The sequence below is a fragment of the Sorex fumeus genome, unplaced genomic scaffold, assembly GCF_029834395.1.
Source record: "Sorex fumeus unplaced genomic scaffold, SorFum_2.1 ptg000063l, whole genome shotgun sequence".
In the NCBI taxonomy this organism is placed as follows: Eukaryota; Metazoa; Chordata; class Mammalia; order Eulipotyphla; family Soricidae; genus Sorex; species Sorex fumeus.
The window spans coordinates 76,386,005-76,408,317 of NW_026606120.1; the positions used below are offsets into that span (position 1 = coordinate 76,386,005).

At 54.0% G+C, this 22,313-nt stretch overlaps 3 protein-coding genes across 3 annotated transcripts; all 3 read left to right on the plus strand.

The window, feature by feature from the left end:
- Window positions 1-300: 300 nt before the first annotated feature.
- PSME3 (proteasome activator subunit 3) lies at window positions 301-7,954 on the plus strand. Its single transcript, XM_056127433.1, has 11 exons — window positions 301-597; window positions 1,344-1,376; window positions 1,508-1,570; window positions 1,775-1,879; window positions 3,189-3,237; window positions 4,270-4,382; window positions 4,519-4,587; window positions 4,937-5,004; window positions 5,098-5,152; window positions 5,267-5,353; window positions 6,228-7,954. Exons 1-11 carry the CDS (start codon window positions 556-558, stop codon window positions 6,306-6,308), a joined length of 765 nt encoding a protein of 254 aa, XP_055983408.1. The 5' UTR covers window positions 301-555; the 3' UTR covers window positions 6,309-7,954.
- A 957-nt stretch (window positions 7,955-8,911) lies between these two features.
- AOC2 (amine oxidase copper containing 2) lies at window positions 8,912-14,378 on the plus strand. Its single transcript, XM_056127162.1, has 4 exons — window positions 8,912-10,820; window positions 12,993-13,278; window positions 13,505-13,634; window positions 13,822-14,378. The coding sequence occupies exons 1-4, from the start codon at window positions 9,185-9,187 to the stop codon at window positions 14,086-14,088; spliced, it is 2,319 nt and encodes a 772-aa protein (XP_055983137.1). The 5' UTR covers window positions 8,912-9,184; the 3' UTR covers window positions 14,089-14,378.
- Window positions 14,379-15,063: 685 nt separating this feature from the next.
- AOC3 (amine oxidase copper containing 3) lies at window positions 15,064-21,587 on the plus strand. Its single transcript, XM_056127593.1, has 4 exons — window positions 15,064-16,692; window positions 18,421-18,706; window positions 19,437-19,566; window positions 21,266-21,587. Exons 1-4 carry the CDS (start codon window positions 15,093-15,095, stop codon window positions 21,539-21,541), a joined length of 2,292 nt encoding a protein of 763 aa, XP_055983568.1. The 5' UTR covers window positions 15,064-15,092; the 3' UTR covers window positions 21,542-21,587.
- Window positions 21,588-22,313: the final 726 nt, after the last annotated feature.

Sequence of the window (22,313 nt, forward strand, 5' to 3'; positions counted from 1 at the left end):
CGGGTCCCCTCCACCCCACCCCGAACCCGAGCCGGGGGCCGCCGGCTTCCTCGCGCCGACGTCACTGGGGTGCGACGGCGGGGTCGGGCCGGTCCTCGAGACGGCCGCCGCTCCGCAGGTTCGAGTTGAAGGCGAGTACCCGACTCACAGAGCCGGGCAGCTCCCGCATCTCCGCAGGCCTCGGCTCCCGGCCACCCTCGCCTCCGCCCGGCCCGCTCCCGGGGCCCCGCAGCCCGAGAGCCCGGCGCCACGAGCGCGGGAGCCCAGCGCGGCTGCGCGGGGCACGTGCGCCGCCACCCCGGAGCCCCGGCGATCGGCTGTGACGCCACTTCCGGCGTGAGCGGTGAAAGCCGGGAGGGCGAGCGAGAGAGCGAGCCGGCAGCAGGCAGCAGGCGGGCGGACGGCGCCGAGGGAGGGCTCGAACGAGCAGCGAGCGAGCCGGCGAGCGCGGCCGCGGCCCCGGAGCAGCCGGCATTCCTCCCGTCCCTCTGGCCCCCTCCCCGGAGCCCACCGCGCCTCCGGTCTCCAGCGGAGCGGACCCGGCCCGGCCCGGCCATGGCCTCGTTGCTGAAGGTGGATCAGGAAGTGAAGCTCAAGGTAGCGGCAGCAGCCCTCGCCTCCGCGCCCCGCGCCGCGAGCCCCGGGCGCCCCGGCGGCTCCCCGCTCCCCAGCGCCCCTTTGTCTCCCCGGGGACACCTGCTCCGAGCGTCCTTTGGGCTCAGCCCAGCCCCCCACCCCCGCCCCCTCCCGGAGCCCGCCTCGGCGGGGAGGGTCCCTTTAGCGGGCCATTTGCACCCGGGGCGGGGCGGGGGGGGGAACTCCGCGGAGCACATGCTGGATTCCGTGCGTTAAGCGCTGACAGCTGGAAGTCTCCCGGCTCAGCAACAGCATCGTCTTCCGATGCTGCCCCAGCCCTAGAGTCGAGGCAGCTTCGTGTACATGTATATGTTATACAGATACAGATATGTGTCTACGTATGTGTGTTTCTCTGTATGTACATGATATGTACATAATGTCTATCCCAGACCAAGTCTGGGTTGGAGTTGGCACGTTTGTGAGCTCATACCCCATCTGCCCCTTGTCTTTTGTCCGCGCCCAAACTCAGCATCAGAGCCGGGAGGGAGCGGGAGAGGGAAGAACAGGTGGGGGTGCTGCCCACGAGCCCCAGTTCCCTCTGCTGGGATGGAGAAATGGGTCCTCAAAAAAATGAAATATTTGCAGTCTGGGGGCCTCTCAGCTTCTCATTACAATTGCAAGGTGAGGGAGAGAGCAGGATTAGGGTTTCCCTCCTCCCTGCTTTTACAACTCTGGTGCCGAATGAATCCCTTTCTTTGTTGTTGCAGGTTGATTCTTTCAGGGAGCGGATCACAAGTGAGGTGAGTGAAATAAAGGGAAAACGAGGTGTGTTGGTCATCATTGAGGTTCCCCAAAAGAAGAAATAGCTGTAGAGTGGCCAAATTAATAAGACCAATTTTATCATTTCAGTTGTATTTTTCCTTATCTCTAGGCTGAAGACTTGGTGGCAAATTTCTTCCCAAAGAAGTTGTTAGAACTTGATAGTTTTTTGAAGGTGAGAGACTTTCCCCTTCCCCACTCTCCTCCATTTTCTCACTTTGTTGAGCCCTGATGTGTCTCAGATGGCGTACACTGTTCTGACTATTTTGTTCTGGACCCCAGAGCACACTTTATTTCTTGCCCTTTAAATTTTGAGTTTTCTGTTAATATTGAAAAATCAGAACCGAAACATTTTTATGGGTCGGTATTTCCCTTTTAGGAACCAATCCTGAACATCCATGACCTAACTCAGATCCACTCAGACATGAATCTCCCGGTCCCAGACCCCATCCTTCTCACCAACAGCCATGATGGACTGGATGGGGTAAGTGTTTTATATCATTGTTGCTTGCTCAAGCCTCTAACTTGTGGATTTTTTTTTTTGACATGTACAGAGGGTATATGGTATTTGGATATGATCTGGATATGGGGAACAAAAACTCATACAACACTGGAGAGAAACACCCCCCCCCAAAAAAAAAAAAAACCAAATACGACTAATAGCTACATATTCTGTCGGGTTATCTTATCCCTTCCCAGAACTCTAAGCAGGACTTTTCTTGTTTCAGTGTGTTGAGGTCTGTTAGAGACTATTACAGTCTCTATTTGGTTTTTTTTTTTTTGTTCTTGTTTTTTTGGGTCACACCTGATGGTGCTCAGGGCTTTCTCTTGGCTCTGCACTAAGGAATCACTCCTGGTGGTGCTTGGGGAACCATATGGGGTGAACCTGGATTGGCTGTGTTTAAGGCAGATGCCCTACTCACTGTCTGTATCACTGTACTATCACTCCGACCTTGGATATTAGGATGTTCTGCTATTGTATTTGCTGTATATCTTTTAGCATATAGTTCTTTTAAGTTGTTTGTCCACATTTATTAAATAGATAACACTGTCTTATTTCTAAAACCTGAACTTCTAAAGGAAAAACCCATGTTTGTTTGTGGGGCCAAATCCAATTAGTGCTCTGGGGGCTTCTTTGTGCTCAATGCTTGGGGGGTATTCCTGACAGTGTTTAGTGATCATGTGCTGGGGCTTGAACCCAGGGCTCCCACATGACTCAAGCCCTTTGAGCCACCTCCTCGAACAGGCAGAAATTATCTTTTTTAGTTTGTTTTCTGGGGCCACACCTGGCAGTTGCTAGAGAACCAGGAGTGGGGGGATACCAGGGATCAGACTCAAATCGGCCGAATGCAAGGAAAGTCCCTGATCTGTTGTACCATCTCTCAGGCCTGGTAGAAACTGTCTTAAGCATCTTTGTATCCCAGGCACCTAGTGTTGATCCAGGTACATGCTAAACACATGTTTATTGACTGCATATTACAATTTTCTGTGAAACCAGCAGATTTGTATTTTCTCATAGTTATCTTCAGCCTGCATTAGTTGATTCCATTTTCCTATTGTAGTATCTTCCTCTCTCATCTATTTGCTTGTTGTGTTATATCTCTTGAAAGGTTGGTCTTCCTAACTAGGTGCAGGTTCCTTTTGTTAAGGCCTCATGTGTGCTGAATAAATTGTGTGTAAATGAAAAAGACAACTCTGGGCTTGAGAGTGAGACTTAACTTGTGTGAAAGGCATCCTGTGATGGGGGTATTGGTGTGGAGGGTGTGCTGATTCCTGTCTCCTTATGTCCTCAGCCCACTTACAAGAAACGAAGGTTGGATGAGTGTGAAGAGGCCTTCCAAGGTAAGAGCCACTGCAGCTACCCTCGCTTCCCTTGGGCCTGGCAGCCCTGAGAGGTAGAATGGGTGTGGTATTCTGGCCAGGAAGCCCAGTCCAGTTACTTCCCAGCATTAGCATCCCAAGTCTTGTAAATGCAGTTACCGATCACTCTATGCCTTATTTTCTAGTTAACAGTCTTGGTGTGCCTTCCCAAGGGAGCGAGGTGGGAGGACAATTTTTCATAGATGTGCCACTCCCCTACCCCTGCACAACACACAAGGTGATGCTCAGGGCTTACTCCTGTCTCTGTGCTCAGGATTATTCCTGACAGGGTTCAGGGGATCATATGGGCTGTCAGGGATTGAATCCAGGTTGGGTGTATGCAAGGCAAGCACATACCCGCTGTACTATGTCTCTGGCCCCGTGGTTCAATTTTCATGTTCCCCCTTCTGCCCCCTGCCCCCTTAAATACTAGTTAAGTATTTACAAATTCTTTATTTTTATTTTATTTATTTATTTTTTTGTTTTTTTGGGTCACGCCCAGCAACACTCAGGGATTACTCCTGACTGCACGATTGCACTCAGGAATTACTCCTGGCAGTGCTCGGGGAACTATATGAGATGCTGGGGATCGAACATGGGTTAGCCGTGTGCAAGGCAAACACCCACCCCTCTGTACTGTCACTCTAGTCCCTAATTTTCTTATTCTTTAGCTTTGGAATATACATTAGCTTCTCACTACTCTACAGTCTTTTATTCTAATGGTGTCACTGTTTGTTGAGGGAATAGTGATAGACAGTGGGCAGAGATCAGGGCTGGAGAGATAGTATAGTAGGTTGAATGCTTGCCTTGCATGCAGCAGACCTGGGTTTGGTCCTTGGCACCCCAGATGGTCCCCTGAGCCCAGCCTCCAGGAGCGATCCCTGAGCACTGTTGGGTATGGGCCAGAAACAAAAGGCAGAAGTCCTAGCATTTCCTGAGATCAGAGAATAGGAAAGGTGGGCTGCTGTGCCCTGCCTGACCCGTGCCATCATTTGACCTTTGCATCCCTGCCAGGAACCAAGGTGTTTGTGATGCCCAACGGGATGCTGAAAAGCAACCAGCAGCTGGTGGACATTATTGAGAAAGTGAAACCTGAGATCCGGCTGCTGATCGAGAAATGCAACACGGTGAGCCAACAGCAGGGGCCCATGGGCTGACACCTCCTGTTGTCAGCGGTGAACTGTCATCAGTGTGGGTCTGGGAGCCTGGACGGGAGTGGTGGTCCGCAGACTGATGTTCCAGTCATGGTCCTTTACCCTCCAGGTCAAAATGTGGGTACAGCTCCTGATTCCCAGAATAGAAGACGGGAACAACTTCGGGGTATCCATTCAGGTAACATGCTTTCATTGCCGACTTGGAGTGGAAGGTTTGAGGGTACATCGTCCCCCTTGTTTTCCCCCAGTTTTTCCTTTAAAATTTTTGGTTTGTTTGGGGGCTATACCTGGCTATGCCCAGGGTTTACTCCTGACACTGGGCTCAGGGATTGCTTCTGGTGCCGCTTGGAGAACCATCTGGTGTGTATGTGTGTGTGTGTATGTGTGTGTGTGTGGTGGGGGGGGGGTTTGAACTTAGGTTGGCCACTGGCAGAATGTGTGGTTTTGCCCACTGTTCTGTGTCTTTAGCCGCTGTGGGAGTGAAGGGAAGGTAGTTTTTGACTGACCTTTTTTTTTTCCTCCCCCAGGAGGAGACTGTTGCAGAACTAAGAACTGTTGAGAGTGAAGCTGCATCGTATCTGGACCAGATTTCTAGGTAGAGCTTTCTGAACCTGGCCTGAAATTGGGAGGTTGGGGAACTGGTGAACATGTCCAGGGTCCTGCAGCTTTCTTCTCTTCTCTCTTCCAGATATTATATTACAAGAGCCAAATTGGTTTCTAAAATAGCTAAATATCCCCATGTGGTAAGTAGGGGTTTTGTGGCCTAAGGGCAGAATGGGGTGGGAGGAGTAGGCCTGGGAAGGACCGCCCGGACAGGCCTGTCCTGGAAACCAGTCTCCTCTGTGTCCTTCTCTCAGGAGGACTATCGTCGCACCGTGACAGAGATCGATGAGAAAGAGTATATCAGCCTGCGGCTCATTATATCAGAATTAAGGAATCAATATGTAAGTGACCTTGCTTCCTTCCTGTGGTTACCATGGATTTCTTTTTGTTTGGTTGATTTTTTGGGGTTTTTTTGTTTGTTTGTTTTCCCCAGTGCTCTTGGGATCACAATAGGGGATGGAGGTAGAATCAAATTCTCAGTTGAGTGTTGAGAACTGTGAAATCATCGAGGGTATGGAACCTCCCTTTCAGCCAGGTTGGGAAGGAGTGCATATAGTTGTGCAGGTGTATTGGACTTAATGGAGCCAACCTGTAGTATGTAGTCTTGGGCAGTTTGTTTAATCTCAGGTGTGTTTCCTTTTGCCTAAAATGGGACTTCATATATCTCCTGCAGAAAGTAGGTTCTTAACATTAGTGAGCGCTGGGGCCAGAGAGGTAGTACAGTGGGTAGGGCACTTGCCTTGCATACAGCCGTCCAGGGTTTGATCCCCCAGCACCCCATTGATTCCCCGAGCACTTTCAGGTGAAGCCCCAAAACAAAACAAATGAAAAAAAGTAGTTTGACTTTGTATGTGACTCAGTGGTGGAGCACTTGTTTTGTATTTGTGAGGCCTGGGTTCTAACCTCGGTACCCCAAATAATAGCAGCAAAAAGTAGTGGGATAACTCTTCAAAGGACTCAGCAGTTCTTAACAAGGAAATGTTCGACAATAGTAGTTGTCAGACCTTGAAGGCTTTTGAAAGGCCTAATTAGGCCCATTGTGGTGGTGTGAGAGAGGTAGGGCTGCCACTTTCAGTTCGTTCAAGAAGTAAGACTGGGATTATGCTAATGATTGCTTGGAGATTGTGTATGAGAGAGAGGGAGGGGGCGTACAAGGGGAAAAGAGAGAGAAGAGAGAAGACAAAGGATTTGATTTCCTGATCCATCTTCTCCCAGGTCACTCTACATGATATGATCCTGAAAAATATCGAGAAGATCAAACGGCCCCGGAGCAGCAATGCAGAGACACTGTACTAGGGCCAGGGCCAGAGGACTCTGTGAGTCTGGCTCAAGACCGATATTGCCTTGGTTTGTTACATGACTATCGTGATGGGGAAACTGGCTGGAAATAGTAATCACACCTCTCTCTGTTTTTAGTTAGAGTCTAATGAAACTCTCATGTAGTTCTGTGACGTGTTTACCTCTTTTTTCAGGCCTCAGGAACTCTTCTATTTCCTTCCCTAATCCCCCATATTTGACCAGTTCTAATTTTTGGAGAAAACTCCAGCTTTGTGCAGGATTGGGGGCACAAGAATACTTGTGTTTTCTCTCTCCACCTCTCCCTCCTCTGTCTTGGGCTTTGCCTCTTCCTTTTGATTAATTGGTCGGAAGCTGAGGGAACTAGAAGGTAAACACAAAGTGTTTTTTTGTTCTGTTTTTTTAGGAATTGAGGTCAGGGCCTCAACTCCTCCCCTCCTAATGTAAGGTTAGTGGCTCTTGCCTCTGTGGGATGTTGGATCCTCCCTGCCGCAGTTGCTCTCGTGATGACTTAGGGTTTCCCATCGACCTACATCCCACATTCAACCTGATCATGACAAAAAAACACCTTAGACCTTCGCGTTCCTAGCCCCTGCAGGTGTTTTATAACTAGGGTTTTGACAAACACATATGTAGGTGCATGTGCACGCACACAGGCCAGATGCACACACACAGGCCTTCCTACTCTTCAGTACCCCTTTCACCTGACTCCTGTCTCTCATCTTCAGGAGGTGATAAAATTGTCTCGATCATCATCCACAGGGCCCACCTCCTGACATTGTAGCCTCTTGGTGCCCAGGTGAATTGGAGAACTGAGAGAGGGATAAGCAGCAGGACTGGGGCCTTTCCCTGTGACAGGGCATCATTTATCGGGGTGCAAAGACTGACCCCCTGACTTCTGACTGCCTTTGCCCAGGCTATTGATGAATTGGGGTTGGGAATCTGCACCTCTGAGGGTTAAATGCTGTTGCTCCTGCCGGGCTTGCCCTCTCGGAAAATGATTTCACTTATTTATAGTATTGTGCTTCCAGAAATAGCGCGTGTGTGAGTGTGTCTGTGTGTGCGTGCGTGCGTGCGTGTGTGTGTGTGCGTGCCTGCCCACCCACACATGCATGTTCACATTGTGTGTATGTGGAAATCTGGGCAAGTCAAAACTTAGAAGAGTTGCCTCCTGTCTCTTGAATTTTCTAGAGATATCACTTATTGTTACAGCTTTTGTGTCGACCCTCATCAACCCCTACTTTTTCCTCTAGAGAGTCAATATCTGCAGTCGGCCTGCTGGTGACTCTATTTCTGATTTCTGTTCCCTCGTCTCTGTCTTCCAACCCCAATCATATTTCCACCTTGGTGCATTGTTTTCACTCCTGAGAAGCTGTCAAGAAGGAGTCCAGATGCTGTCTTCCCATGAATAGTACTCAGTAACAAACCAATTGCATTTTAGTTGGGCGGTGCCCCATCCACCCTCAGTCCCTTCCAGCTAAAACCTTCCCACCTCCTACCATGTGTTTCTCAGTTTCTCTTTTTTGTTGGATTGTTCCACTGCACCTCCTCCTCACCTATCACCCTTGGATCGTAATGTAAAATTCTTTTACCATGTCAAAAAATTATTAAAAATACAGGTACTTTGACCTCTTTCTAAAGCTGCAGACCCTGTGCGATGCTCTGGTGGCTTGGGGATATTCGCACGATGACGTTCATGCACATTTGGACACCCACCTCCCCTGGACCTGCAGCCTCTCTGTCGGGGTGTCCTTCTGCCAGTTGGGCTACCTCTTATCTCTGGAGTAATGTAATGACTGAGGCTTTTGTCTGCTGAGGGGCAAAGCTGGGTCCTTCCATTGTGTTCAGTCTGGGTGAGGTGAAGGCCAGCCCTTCACTGACTGGCCTTCCCTTCATGAGCTTTTTTCCCCTGGTGATGCCCACACGTCACCAGTAGAGGCTGCTCTAGGTCTGTGTAACGGGAAAGCCCAAGGTCAAGGCACAGGCTGCTGCTTTTTTTTTTTTTAACCCCTCCCTCAAATATCTTAAATTTCTTTAAAAGGTGTTAGGAACTCCTGGTTTTTGCTTTTCAGATGCCGTGGAGGGTGGCCTAGAACCCCTAGCTATGAAATAAAGTTTCCTTTACTTCACCTTGCAACGTAGCCTTCTGGTATCCAGCGATCCCTGTGCTCTGCAAAACGAGATTTAAGGTCTTGAACAGTGAGGACCGTCCTCTGTTCAGCCTCTGAGATCAGGATCTAGGGCCGCAACTGAGGAACCGAAGTTGGGGCACAAATCTGACTGCTGAGCCCAGGGCTTCCCCACCCTCCTGGTTTATTGAAAGAGGCTTAAGACCAATGAAGGGCTTGGCAGTAGGCAGCCGGGGCAGCAGTCCTGACTGCTGGTCTGGGCAGCGGCCCTGGTGGAGCGACGCACAGGACACAGGCATGTGGGTGTCAGTGGGTGCCTGAGATTTGTGTTCTTCCCGCAGATCCAGTCTGCTTTCTCTTTTGGGGGGGGGGGGGGGGTTGGGTCACACCCAGTGGTGCTCAGAGTTTATTCCTGGTGTTGCTTGGAGGACCATAGCGGTGCTTGAAATTGAACCCAGGTCAGCCTCATGTAAGGCAAACGCCCTTTCAAATGTACTATCTCTCCGGCCCCAAGAGTTCACTGTTCATCCAGGTGCCTTCTAGTCTAGTCTCAATGAGGAAAATGAGCAGTTGGTACTGGCTCAGGGGCAGGGCAGAGGCCATGAATCTGAAAGTAGTCCCTAGGTCCAAACCACAGAACAGAAAATTGGAACAGAATTATACACATGAAGGTCAGACATTTCCTGTCCGGCCCACAGGGTGGGGTTTTCTCCATCCCTAGCCATCCTGAATATAAAACCTGATTGGATGTCAGTAACGAGAAGGAGCCGCGGGTTTCGGTGTCCTGCATCCACTATGAATCTCAAGGTAGTCCTGGTATTCTTGGCCCTGTCCCTTATCACCATCTTTGCCTTGACCTACGTCTTGCTGACCAGTCAAGGAGGCAATTCCAGCCAACCTCTTCGCTGCCCTGCCACATCTCCCAGTGCCCGACCCTGGACACACCCTGGCCCGAGCCAGCTGTTTGCAGACCTGAGCCCCGAGGAGCTGGCGGCTGTGGTGAGCTTCCTGACCCGGCGCTTGGGCCCGGGCCTGGTGGATGCAGCCCAGGCTCTGCCCTCAGACAATTGCATCTTCTCCGTGGAGCTGCAGCTGCCCTCCAAGGCGGCCGCACTGGCCCACCTGGACCGGGGAAGTCCCCCACCTGCTCGGGAGGCGTTGGCCATCGTCTTCTTTGGGGCCCAGCCTCAGCCTAACGTGAGTGAGCTGGTGGTGGGACCGCTGCCCCGACCCTCATATATGCGGGATGTGACTGTGGAGCGTCACGGGGGCCCCCTGCCCTATCACCGCCGCCCCGTGATGAGTGTCGAGATTGCCCAGATGTGGAAGTATTTGAAGGAGGTGGAGCTCCCCAAGGCACCAAGTTTCCTGGCTTCGGTCTTCACCTACAATGGCTCAACTTTGGCACCTGTCCTCGCCACCCCTCATGGCTTGCGCCCAGGGGACCGTGCCACCTGGATAGCCCTCTGTCATAATGTCTCAGGGGTGGGTTTCTTCCTTCATCCAGTGGGACTGGAGCTGCTGCTGGACCATAGTGCCTTGGACCCTGCCCGCTGGGGTGTCCAGCAAGTCTTCTACCTCGGGCACTACTATGCAGACTTGGGCCAGCTGGAATGGGAGTTTAAGGCTGGACAGCTGCAAGTCATTAAAGTTCCTCTGCCGCTGCCAAATGGACCCTCATCCCTGAGGCCCCGGGTACCCCCAGGTCCTCTTCCTCCTCTTCAGTTGTCACCCCAGGGCCCCCAGTACAGTGTCCAAGGGAACCTGGTGGTGTCTCCGCTTTGGACTTTCAGCTTTGGCCATGGGGTGTTCAGTGGCATGCGGATTTTTGATGTTCGGTTCCAGGGCGAGCGAGTGGCCTATGAAGTCAGTGTCCAAGAGTGTGTTTCTGTCTATGGCGCTGATTCCCCGAAGACCATGATGATCCGTTACCTGGACAGCACCTACGGACTCGGCCTCAACAGCCGGGGCTTGGTGCGGGGGGTGGACTGCCCCTATCAGTCTACGATGGTGGACATCCACGTCTTGGTGGGACAAGGGGCAGTCCAGCGGCAGCCGGGAGCTGTGTGTGTGTTTGAGGAAGCCCAGGGACTGCCCCTTCGCAGGCACCACAACTACCTTCAGTCTCATTTCTATGGTGGTTTGGCCAGCTCGGCCCTGGTAGTCAGATCTGTATCCTCAGTGGGCAACTACGACTACATTTGGGACTTCTTGTTGTACCCCAACGGGGCACTGGAAGGGCGGGTCCACGCCACAGGCTATATCAGCACCGCGTTCCTGCACCAGGAGGAAAGCCTCCTCTTCGGAAACCGAGTGGGGGAGCGAGTGCTGGGGGCTGTGCACACACACGCCTTCCACTTCAAGCTGGACCTGGATGTGGCAGGTGAGTGGCCGGGACGAGGGGGGGGGGGTGGCAGAGGGCTAGGAGACCCCCGCCCCCTGCAAGATCTAACTGGTAAGTCTGGGACGGCCAGGGAGGTGACACTCAAGCCCCGTAGGGAACTGTACGAATAGCAAGGTCTGATGAGGGTGTGTCACTACTGGCCGCCTGACATTCGATCCCAGGGGCTTGTGAAAGGTAGAGGACTCCCCTGGTCTGCAGCCACCCTGGGTGGCTAAATCTGTCAAAAGCTGGGACCCGAGTGGGAGAAAGGATCTCGGCAAATGGGGTGACAATTTAGGAAGGGGTCGTTCCATGGCATGCTGCCCACGCTGGCCTCACAGTGGACTCTGGTGGCCAGGAGTCTGGCTGCAAGTGTCCAAGGAGTTAATGCCATCAGGCTCAAGCAAAAGAGAAAAAAATATATATCTGAATTATCAAACCCATTTTTCACAATCAAGCAAATGGTAAGAGGAGGCAGGAGAGGAAGCCACAGCTCAAGAATTTCTTGTAACAGCACATTTCTTGTGAAACATTGGGGGCTTGGCTCCAGCTAGGAGTGATTTTGAAACATTTTTAACCCTTGAAACTTTTAATCCATGGATGGGGGGGCGGGTGAAGAACTAAAAAGTGAGTGAAATGACCATATAACCAGATGATCCTATGACATAATTTGGGCAAGTACAATTCATTTGATTGTTTATTTGGGGCCACACCCGGAGCTGCTCAGGGTTTATCCCTAGCTCTACTTTCAGGGATCTTTCCCCGGTGGGGTTAAAGTCACTATCTAGAGCATGCATTCCAAGCAGTGTCCTGGGCCAATGACTGCAGGCTCCCTCACATAGATTACATCCAAAGGAACACAGTTTGCACGTAGAAAAGTGTGGTCGAGGGCCAAGTAGGGAAAGAGGTGCAGGTCACTAATGCAGCCGAGTGCTGGGGAACTCCAGCTCCAAAGAGAACTCACCCCACTGTGAAGACTAAACCCAGTCCTCTGCAGGGAGGCAGTGGGGCGGACTCCCCAGCTGGCTTCTCGCCCACACAGACCCAGGGACGGTGCAGGTTTGTGGCGGGGCATCCTCATGGAGAGCCCAGCCACAGAGAGCCACTTCTACACACCAGCTTAGAGACTCAAGTGAGCCACAGAGAGGTCAGCGATTGGCCGCAGTTGGTGTCTGTGGTTTTGGAGATAGAGCCCGGGCCACAGCCCCGCCACCAGGGGCTGTCGAGTGCATGAGTGCCAAGGGAACTTTCTGCAGAGAAGGAGATGTTCTTAGGGGTCCTGTCCACTAGCCTGTGGCCAAATGTGGCTGTTGAGCACTTGAACTGACGCTACTGTGACTGAGGAACTTGACCATGGGTGGGGAGAGTTACTTGGGACTGGCGGTGAGCACATGGGTCTGGGCAGATTAGTAGAGGGATGCAGCTCTGAGCTCCTGGTTCCCTGCCAGGATGCAGGGCTATGCCTTCTGCTAGACTGGGGCAGTGGGCCTCATGGCGGAGGCAAGGGGCCTGTCTTGTTTGTTGTTTTAGCTACCCTGGTGCTCAGGGTTTGCTTCAGGTTCCGCACCCAGGGATTACTCCTGGTGGGGCTCGGGATCATATGGGATGCTGAGAATCTAACCCAGGTTAACAGCAGGCCTGGCAAGCGAAATACTTATTTGGTGATGAGATGCTCAGGGCTTACTCCTGGCTCTGCGTTCAGGAATTACTCCTGGTGGTGCTTGGTGACCATGTGGGCTGCTGGGGATTGCACCTGGGTCTGCCTTGTGCAAGGCAAGTGCCCTACTTGCTGTACTATCTCTCCAGCCCTGTGAAATGTTTTAATTGTGCTGCTTTTATTGGGAGGAGGCACCCCCAGTATTGCTCAGGGGTTACCCCTGGTTTTGCACTTAGGAATCACTGCTGGCAGTCTAGGGATGGCTATATGGGATGCCAGGAATCAAACCTGCATTGGCCTGTGTAGGGCAAGCACCCTACCTGTTGTACTATCTCTCCAGCTCTAAATCATGTTTTATTTTGAAGCATGTCAGGAGAATGGGGGTGAGGGCTGTGCTCATTCTTCGGGGACTGAACCTGGGTCGGATGCATGCACGGCGAGCACCCTCCGTCCTCTTACTGGCGCGAGGGGCCTGTCTTACCTGGTATGGATCTCCCGTCCCCTCACTCTGGCAGGGCTGAAAAACTGGCTGGTAGCTGAAGACGTGGTGTTTAAGCCTGTGGCAGCCCCTTGGAGCCCACAACACCAGCTGCATCGGCCCCAGCTGACCCGGCAGGTGCTGGGAAGGGAGGACCTGGCGGCCTTTCCCCAGGGCAGCCCTCTTCCCCGCTACCTTTACCTGGCTAGCAACCAGACTAACGCCTGGGGTCACCAGCGCGGGTACCGGATCCAGATCCACAGCCCCCTGGGCGTGCACTTGCCCCTGGACAGTGGCATGGAGAAGGCCCTCAGCTGGGGGAGGTGAGGAGGCCCCGGGCACCGGGTGGAAGGGGGGAGGATTGATCCTTGGCCCGTGCCAGCTGGTGGAGACCCCAAGTCGCTTGCCCTAGCCTACTGCTCATCTCTGTAACGCCTCAGATGCAAGGAGACGGGTGGGATGTGATCTCACGCTAAACCTAGCCCGCAGGCGTCTGGGAGACAGGGAACTCGCCATTTTCTGACACCACTTCCCAACATTCCTGGTCAGGTACCAGCTGGCAGTGACACGAAGGAAGGACACGGAGGCCTGGAGCAGCAGCGTCTATTACCAGAGTGACATCTGGACGCCCACGAGGCCTTTCGCTGACTTCATCAACAATGAAACCCTCCTAGGAGAGGTGGGTGTGGGTGTGAGGGGTGGGGAGAGCATCCGGGGTGCTTGGGTTCTGGACGGCCCTTCACTAGTGAATGGACGGTGCCATGTTCCTCCATGTCCTGAATGATACCAGCCCTGGACACTGCCCGCCCGCCTTCCCCGCGTCTCTCTGGGCTCCAGAGGATTCCATCTGCTCCTTCTTCCCACAGGACCTGGTGGCCTGGGTGACTGCCAGCTTGCTGCACATCCCTCAGGCAGAGGATGTGCCCAACACGGTGACCCTGGGGAACAGAGTGGGCTTCTTGCTCCGCCCCTATAACTTCTTCAATGAGGACCTATCCATTTTCTCCCCCGGCAATGTCTACTTTGAGAAGGACCAGGATGCTGGGCTGTGCAGTATCAATCCCGTGGCCTGCGTCCCCCACCTGGCGGCCTGTGTCCCCGACCTGCCCCCCTTCTCTTACCAGGGATTTTAGCCTGAGAGTGTGGTGGAACTTCGGGGGAGTGGGAGACACCTCCCCTGTGCCCACTCTCCTCCCTTGCAATGTTTCAGTGTTTCTCATGAGATGCTGACACACTCCCCACCCCCACACAGAGCCTCAGGCATCCCTTGGGCTCCTTCAGGTCTCCAGAAGCAGCACGTTTATGCCAACGATGACATAACTCCTCAAGCAAAATCCCCGTGAATCCTACTATGCAGAAGGAGCTAGCGTTCACGTTTGTTAGCGCTGACCCCTCGCTTTGTGGTTTCCGATGGAAGGAGAGAATGTGGTGAAAAGAGAGGTGTGTGTCCTCTACAATAAAAAATAACACAAGGGTTTTCCTTGAGTTTCTTCTAGTAGCCTTTTAAATATCGAGAATCCCCAAAAGACTATTAAGGACTGGGGCCAAGGATATTAGCAATGGCGAAGCGACCTGGGGGAGCCAGCTGGGGAAGGAATGCTGCTTGGGGAGCTGAGGGCTGGGGGTGGGGGTTTCCTTGGAAGGAGAACAATAGTTCGAGTTCCAGGAAAGGGAACATCTGACCCTGGGGAAGGGGGGCTGGGGGGCGATGTGGGTTCAGGGGAGCTAATGGAGCCCCTGGCTGGTAGTCTGTCTGTGCTCAGGCTCGCCAGCTGCATTAGTCAGATATTCCACCACCCTGCCACTCCTACCCCCTTGCCCTGCCCACTGTCCCTCCTGTCCCCCTTCTCCTGCTCTCCCTAGCAGCAACCCTGACCCAGAGAGCGGGAGTCTGATTTGGAGCCTGAAGGATAAAGCCTTGTAAGGTCTGTGGAAATCACAGCTGTGGTTTCGGCCCGCCCCCCAGCCGGGACCGCCCCACCCCCTCCCCAGCTTCCTGTATCCTCAGCCTCAGGCTGCAGAACCTCTGATTCCTGGGAACCTCTGGCAGAGTCCAGAAGCCCCCGGTACAGAAACCCAGACGCACCCTCTCCAGCAGGCCTGAGAGCATCAGGCTGGGCTCTGGGTTCTCTGCACCATGAACCAGAAGACCACGCTCGTGCTCCTGGCGCTGGCTGTCATCACCATCTTTGCCTTGGTGTGCGTCTTGCTAGCTGGCCGGGGAGGAGATGGGGGTGAACCCAGCCAGCCCCTCCACTGCCCTGCCACATCTCCCAGTGCCCAGCCCTGGACACATCCTGGCTCGAGCCAGCTATTTGCAGACCTGAGCCCTGAGGAGCTGGCGGCTGTGGTGAGCTTCCTGACCCGGCAACTGGGCCCGGGCCTGGTGGATGCAGCCCAGGCCCGGCCCTCGGATAATTGCATCTTCTCCGTGGAGCTGCAGCTGCCCTCCAAGGCGGCTGCGCTGGCCCACCTGGACCGGGGGAGCCCTCCACCTGCCCGGGAGGCATTGGCCATCGTCTTCTTTGGGGCCCAGCCTCAGCCTAACGTGAGTGAGCTGGTGGTGGGACCGCTGCCCCGACCCTCGTATATGCGGGATGTGACTGTGGAGCGTCACGGGGGCCCCCTGCCCTATCACCGCCGCCCCGTGCTCATGCGCGAGTACCACGACATAGACCAAATGATCTTCCACCGAGAGCTGCCCCGCGTGGATGGGCTCCTACACCACTGTTGCTTCTACGGGCGCCCAGGACACAGCCTGGTGACACTGATCACGGCGCCCCCGGGTCTGCAGTCTGGGGACCGGGCCACCTGGTTCGGCCTCTACTACAACACCTCGGGGTCGGGGATTTTTTTGCACCCCGTGGGCTTGGAGCTGCTGGTGGACCACAAGGCCCTGGACCCTTCCCGCTGGACCATTCGGAAGGTGTTTTTCCAAGGCCGCTACTATGAGAACTTGGCACAGTTGGAGGACCAGTTCGAGGCTGGCCGGGTCAACGTGGTGCTGATCCCCCACAATGGGACAGGGGGGGCCTGGTCCCTGAAGTCCCAGGGGCCCCCGGGTCCTGCTCCCCCTCTGCAGTACTTCCCCCAAGGCCCCCGCTTCAGTGTCCAGGGGAGCCAAGTGGCCTCCTCCCTGTGGACCTTCTCCTTCAGCTTGGGGGCTTTCAGTGGCCCAAGGCTCTTTGACATCCGCTTCCGGGGAGAGCGTCTGGCCTATGAGATCAGCCTCCAAGAGGCCTTAGCCGTCTATGGTGGAAACACCCCCGCAGCTCTGCTTACCCGCTACATCGATGGTAGCTTTGGCATGGGAAAGTACATCAGCCCCCTGACGCGGGGTGTGGACTGTCCCTACCTGGCCACCTACGTAGACTGGCACTTCCTGTTGGAGTCCCAAGCTCCCAGGACCATCCGAGATGCCTTGTGTGTATTTGAACACAACCAGGGCCTCCCGCTGAGGCGGCACCACTCAGATTTCTACTCCCACTACTTTGGGGGTCTGGTGGACACCGTGCTGGTCATCCGCTGCATGTCCACCTTGCTCAACTATGACTATGTGTGGGATATGGTCTTCCATCCCAATGGGGCCATCGAAGTCAAATTCCACGCCACGGGCTACATCAGCTCGGCCTTTCTCTATGGTGCCACCCGGAGGTATGGGAACCAAGTTGGGGAGCACCTGTTGGGCACAGTGCACACTCACAGCGCCCACTTCAAGGTGGACCTGGATGTAGGAGGTAAGGCCTTCAGGGATGCGGATGCCCAAAGTGGTGCTGCAGAGTCGTCTCCATTTGCCGTAGCCTGATGAAGGGTATACAGGACACGGAGAGTGAAGCGTGAATAAGTGATGTGGAGTTTCATAGCTTCTCTTTTGCTGGTTGGGAGAGTTGGCTGCAAAGTCTGGTGTGCACCTTTGCTCCTTGGCTGGGGGCACAGCTGCCACCTTCCCTTGACGTGGCCTCCGGAGGGAATCTCAGGAAACGGTAAAGCTCAGGGGGGAAGGCAGGACCTGGGCTACCAAGATCCTGCGGTTTCTCCCTCTCTTGCACCTCTCTGGGCCTGTCTGAAGCTGTCGTGCTGGTTTCTCTGTCTGGCCCTGGGGGCATGTGTTTTAGAAAAGCCGTGAGCATTCTGCCAAGTCCTTGGCACAGCCTGGTTGGTCCTGAAATATTCCAAGTTGCACATTTCCTTGGGGAGAGGGACCTTTCTCCTCCCTGTTTTTCTGCCTCTCTCTGGGAAATATGCTTAAGTACAAAGGGTAGAATAATTTTGTGGAACATTCAAAATCATTCCTGGGGTTGGTGGTCACCAAAAAACCCCCCAAAAAAAAAAAACAGCCAGGGACACATGCTGTCATGGGGTCTTCACCTCTCTGTTTTGTTTGTTTGGTTTTGGTCCACACCTAGCAGTGCTTAAGGCTTCTGTGCTCAGGACTCCTGGTGGCGCTTGGGGAACCACTTGTGGTGCTGGGGATCAACTTGGCATCAGACACACGCAAAGGAAGTATCTTAGCTTTTATACTATCCCTTTAGACCAAGAGGTCTTTGCCTTTTCAACCTTTCCTCCCTCCAGTGAATTTTTTGATCACCAGATAATTTTTCTGTCCTGACTCTAAAATATCTCAAGCTCATGACATGGCCCATATTCACCCCATTGGGGCCAGCTCTGCTGCTTCCTCTTTAGCTCTCTCAGATCCTATGTCCTAGTGAGGCAACTGCTCTATGGGCCTCACTTTTCCATCTATAAGACCCATCCCTGATACCCACCTACCTTCTTTGACTTTGCTTCTGTCTGTTTCTGGTCTAGAGAGTGGCTGGTCATGCCATTTCTTTTTATTTTCTTTTTAAAATGTTTTTAGGGCCACACCCAGTGATGCTCAGGATTTAAACCTGGCTATATGGGATGCCGGGGATTGAGCATGGGTCGGCAGCATGCAAGGCAAGTGCCTTACCTGCTGTACTATCTCTCCAGCCCGTTGGCCATGTCATTTCTTCTGGCAAGGTCTTCTGAGGCCAGGCTGAAGTGTCTCCCAGGGAGGTCCCTTTGTGTCCTGTGTGTGTGATCCTGGAACTGGATCTTGATTGTTTTCCTTCTATGAATGCTGACCTGGGCTGGGCCTCTCTGAGTCCCTGTGAAAGCTAGAGGCTCAGAATGGGCCTTCCCTCATCCCCAGGGCCCAGCACTGGACCCTCCGTCACTGTGCTTGAATGAATTCAATGAACGGAGCCATCAATTTACAGGCAACAGCACTGACTGAAAGATTTGGGGTATTTAGAGGGGGGTGGTTGGGGGTATATGAAAGACAAGAGGGAGGGGGGCATATTCAGTTCTGGCCTTTCCTTTGACTCTGAAGTTCAATGGGGCAGAGTCCAGTGTGGGCTGGGCAGCTGCATAACCAGCTCCCTAACCAACCCTCTATTCCTTCCTCACCCCATTTGCCATCCCCCCTTCCCAACCCCCGGCAGGACTGGAGAACTGGGTCTGGGCTGAGGACATGGCCTTTGTCCCCACATCAGTGCCCTGGAGCCCCAAACACCAGGCTGAGAGGCTGCAGATAACCAGGAGGCAGCTGGAGACGGAGACACAGGCGGCCTTCCCGCTGGGAGCTGCCACCCCTCGATACTTGTACCTCGCCAGCAACCACAGCAATAAGTGGGGTCACCCACGAGGCTACCGCATCCAGGTGTTCAGCTTTGCTGGGGAGCCCCTGCCCCAGAACAGCTCCATGGAGAGAGCCGTCAGCTGGGCGAGGTGAGTTTTGGTGATGGTGGTGTGGGGGGAGCATCCAAGATGCTGTTGGGGGGGTCACACCCAGCGATGCACAGGGATTACTCCTGGCTCTGCACTCAGGAATTACTCCTGGTGGTATTCAGGGGACCATATGGGATGCTAGGTATTGAACCTGGGTCAGCCGCGTGCAAGGCAAACACCCTACCTGGTGTACTATCGCTCCAACCCCAGGATAGGAGCTTTGGAGGGTCACTGAGAAACAAGAAGCTGGATTTGGATGAGGGCAGAGCTCTGGCAGTCAGGATTTCCTGGTTATCAAGAGGGACCCTAGAGGGATGGTCCCTACAGGGCTTAACCCATGTGGTACTTTTCTCTTTTTGGGTTGTGGAGGGGCCTGGCTTGTCAATAGCAGGGGAACATGCGGGACCAAGAGCTGGTGGTGACCCAGACTGGTGGTGATAGGATCACTGTGAGGAGAAAGAGGAAAGGGTTGGATCAATGGTACAGCAGGTAGGGCACTTGCCTTGCATGCGGCCAGCCCAGGTTTCATCGCTCCCTGACACCACATCTGGCCTCCTGAGCACTGCCAGGAGCAATCCCTGAGCACAGAGCCAGGAGTAAGTCCTGAGCACTGCGAGGGCATGGCCCAAAAATACAAAAGGGAAAATAAAGAAGATGGAGATGCTCAGTTCCCATCACCCTGATGAGGCCAGGGGTGGTGGCCAGAGAGGCCTGACCAGTGCCGCCCTAGGTACCAGCTGGCTGTGACCCAGAGGAAGGAGGAGGAGACCAGCAGCACCAGCATCTACAACCAGAATGACCCCTGGAGCCCCACTGTAGACTTCTCCAACTTCATTGACAATGAGACCATTGCTGGTGAGGTCAGTGTCTGTCGGGGGTGGGGTGGGGGGCTGCAGGGGTCCCTGGGAACCATAGACACCCAGGGATGGAGCAACTCCTGGTTTCTGTTTTTCCAGGGGTTGGATTATTCTTTGTGTGTGTGTGGCGAGGGGGTTGTGGGTGTGTGGTTTTTGGTCCACACCCAGCAATGCTCAGGAGTTTGTACTCCTGGCTCTGCACTCAGGAATCACTCCTGGTGGTTCTTGGGGAACTTTATGGGGTGCTGGGGATCGAACCCCAGTCGGTTCCGTGCAAGGCAAACACCCTACCCATTGCACTACTGCCTGGACCCTGGATTATTACCTTTCATGGCGGGGGGGGGGGTGGTCTGGGAGAACAGGTCAAACCTTGGAGTGCTTAGGGAAGCAGGCAGTGCCCTCCCTCCCCCCCACTCAGGGACCCCTCATTCCCCCAGCTGGGAATTCCTGCGTAGACTCTGGCTGACCCCCTGACCTGTCCTGAGACATTCCTGTTAGTGTCCCAGGAGGACTCGGCTCCTGTTAGAGCTGTGGAGGGGACGAGACTGCCAGGAAGGAGCATTTCTCCGGTAGCTGAAGCTCCTCTCACCCTGGCTTCTCCCCTGGAGGAGCAACTGCTGAAGGCTGATCTCACTAGCCTTCTGCCCTCTAAGTTTGGGAGCTCCTGGAAAGTTTGGGGGCAGTAGCTGAAGTTGCCTGAGGGGAAGGGTGATGTCAGATGTCAGCCTTCTCTGATGGCAACAACTTGGTGGGCAATGACAGAGATAAAGTCTTTTTTTTTTCTTTTTGGGTCATACCCATCGATGCTCAGGGGTTACTCCTGACTCTGCACTCAGGATGGTGATGCACTCACCATCTCATATGGTCCCCCAAACACTCCTGGCAGTGTTTGGGGGATCATATGGGATGCTGGGGATCGAACCCTGGTTGGCTATGTGCAAGATAAACACCCTCCCTGCTGTACTATCTCTCTGGCCTACCCATACACTCAGGAATTACTCCTGGTGGTGCTCAGGGGACCATATGGGATGCTGGGAATCAAACCCGGGTCAGCTGCGTGCAAGGCAAACGCCTTACCTGCTGTCCCATTGCTCCAGCGCAAGAGAAAAAGTCTTGAACAGCTTGATACATGTTGGACTCTCTGTGTCCTGAGTTCCAGTGCACTTTTTTAAAAAAAATATTTTTTCTTTCTGGGTCATATCTGGTGATGCTCAGGGATAGCCCCAGCTCTGCACTCAGGAATTACTCCTGGTGGTAATCGGGAGACCATATGGTATGCTGGGGATTGAACTCTGGTCGGCCACATGCAAAACAAATGCCCTTCCTTCATGGATGCCCTCCAACCCCATCCATGCACTTTTTTTCTCTTTTGGGTCACACCCAGTGATGCTCAGGGGTTACTCCTGGCTCTGCACTCAGGATGGTGATGCACTCACCATCTCATATTGTCCCCCAAACACTCCTTGCATGTTTGGGGGACCATATGGGATGCTGGGGATCAAACCCCGGTTGGCTGTGTGCAAGATAAACGCCCTCCCTGCTGTACTATCTCTCTGGCCCACCCATGCACTCTTGAAGACTGAAATCATGGCGAGGGAACTAGGGCTAGCTAGGCGAGTCCTTCCCTCTGAGGCCACGGAGGGAACTTTCAGTGTACTCAGCAAAACCTGGCTTCCTGACCTTCCTCCTCCTCTCTCCCTAGGACCTGGTGGCCTGGGTGATGGCTGGTTTCCTGCACATCCCACACTCTGAGGACATTCCCAACACGGTGACCGCGGGGAACGGCGTGGGCTTCTGGCTTCGGCCCTACAACTTCTTTGACCAGGATCCCTCCTTCGATTCTGCTGACTCTGTCTACTTCCGGGGAGACCAGGATGTGGGAGCCTGTGGGGAGAACCCTCTGGCTTGTCTCCCCCAGACTGCGAGCTGTGCCCCTGACCTCCCTGCCTTCTCCCACGGGGGTTTCTCTCACCATTAGATGGCCCCTGGGTGGAGATGTGGGCTGGGGCCCTGGACCCGGGTGCCTGCGGGGGGTGGGGGGGGTTGGGGGGGGTTGTGACAGAGTACCAACCAGGTTCTCTCTTCTCCTGAGCTCCTTCTACCCTGGACCCGGGTGCCTGTGGGGGATGGGGGGGGTGACAGAGTATCAGGCACCAGGTTCTCTCTTCTCCTGAGCTCCTTCCTTCCCCTCCACATCCCTCCCAGCCGCTTCCCTCCCTGCTGGGAACACCCCAACACCCCAAGCCTCGAGTCTGCCTGGGTCTTGGGCCCAGAGAGGGGCAGCCAACCAGGGCCCAGATGATGGCCAAGCTTCTCCCACACAAAACTCCCTTTGTTTTATTTTCTGTTTTTCTCTCTGTTAGATTTTTCTCAGTTTTTTTCCAGGCCATCTCCAGGTCTCTCCTGGGCTTCCCCAGACCTCCCCTGGGAGGTACACTTGGGGTTCTGGACTTATTTCTGTTATTCCAGGATAGGGCTCCTGGTGGACCCACACTCCACAGAGAGCTGGAAGAGGGGGAGGCTGCAAGCCCGCCTCCTTTTTTCTTCTCCTCCTGCCTGTCCCTTACCCCCACTTTTTTTTTCTTTTTGGGTCACACGCGGCAATGCACAGGGGTCACTCCTGGCTCTGCACTCTGGTATTACTCCTGGCGGTGCTCGGGGAACCATATGGGATGCTGGGAATCGAACCCAGGTTGGCCGTGTAGGGCAAGGCAAATGCCCTACCAGCTGTGCTATCGCTCCAGCCCTTA

Excerpts from the sequence above, each read along its gene's own strand:
- AOC2 (XM_056127162.1), top strand. The coding sequence starts at position 9,185 with ATGTCAGTAACGAGAAGGAGCCGCGGGTTTCGGTGTCCTGCATCCACT. Across the intron at positions 13,279-13,504 it reads AAGGCCCTCAGCTGGGGGAG|GTACCAGCTGGCAGTGACAC; the intron begins GTGAGGAGGCCC and ends ATTCCTGGTCAG. Across the intron at positions 13,635-13,821 it reads ATGAAACCCTCCTAGGAGAG|GACCTGGTGGCCTGGGTGAC; the intron begins GTGGGTGTGGGT and ends TTCTTCCCACAG.
- AOC3 (XM_056127593.1), top strand. The coding sequence starts at position 15,093 with ATGAACCAGAAGACCACGCTCGTGCTCCTGGCGCTGGCTGTCATCACC. Across the intron at positions 18,707-19,436 it reads AGAGCCGTCAGCTGGGCGAG|GTACCAGCTGGCTGTGACCC; the intron begins GTGAGTTTTGGT and ends GTGCCGCCCTAG. Across the intron at positions 19,567-21,265 it reads ATGAGACCATTGCTGGTGAG|GACCTGGTGGCCTGGGTGAT; the intron begins GTCAGTGTCTGT and ends CTCTCTCCCTAG.
- PSME3 (XM_056127433.1), top strand. The coding sequence starts at position 556 with ATGGCCTCGTTGCTGAAGGTGGATCAGGAAGTGAAGCTCAAG. Across the intron at positions 1,571-1,774 it reads AACTTGATAGTTTTTTGAAG|GAACCAATCCTGAACATCCA; the intron begins GTGAGAGACTTT and ends TTTCCCTTTTAG. Across the intron at positions 4,588-4,936 it reads ACTTCGGGGTATCCATTCAG|GAGGAGACTGTTGCAGAACT; the intron begins GTAACATGCTTT and ends TTCCTCCCCCAG.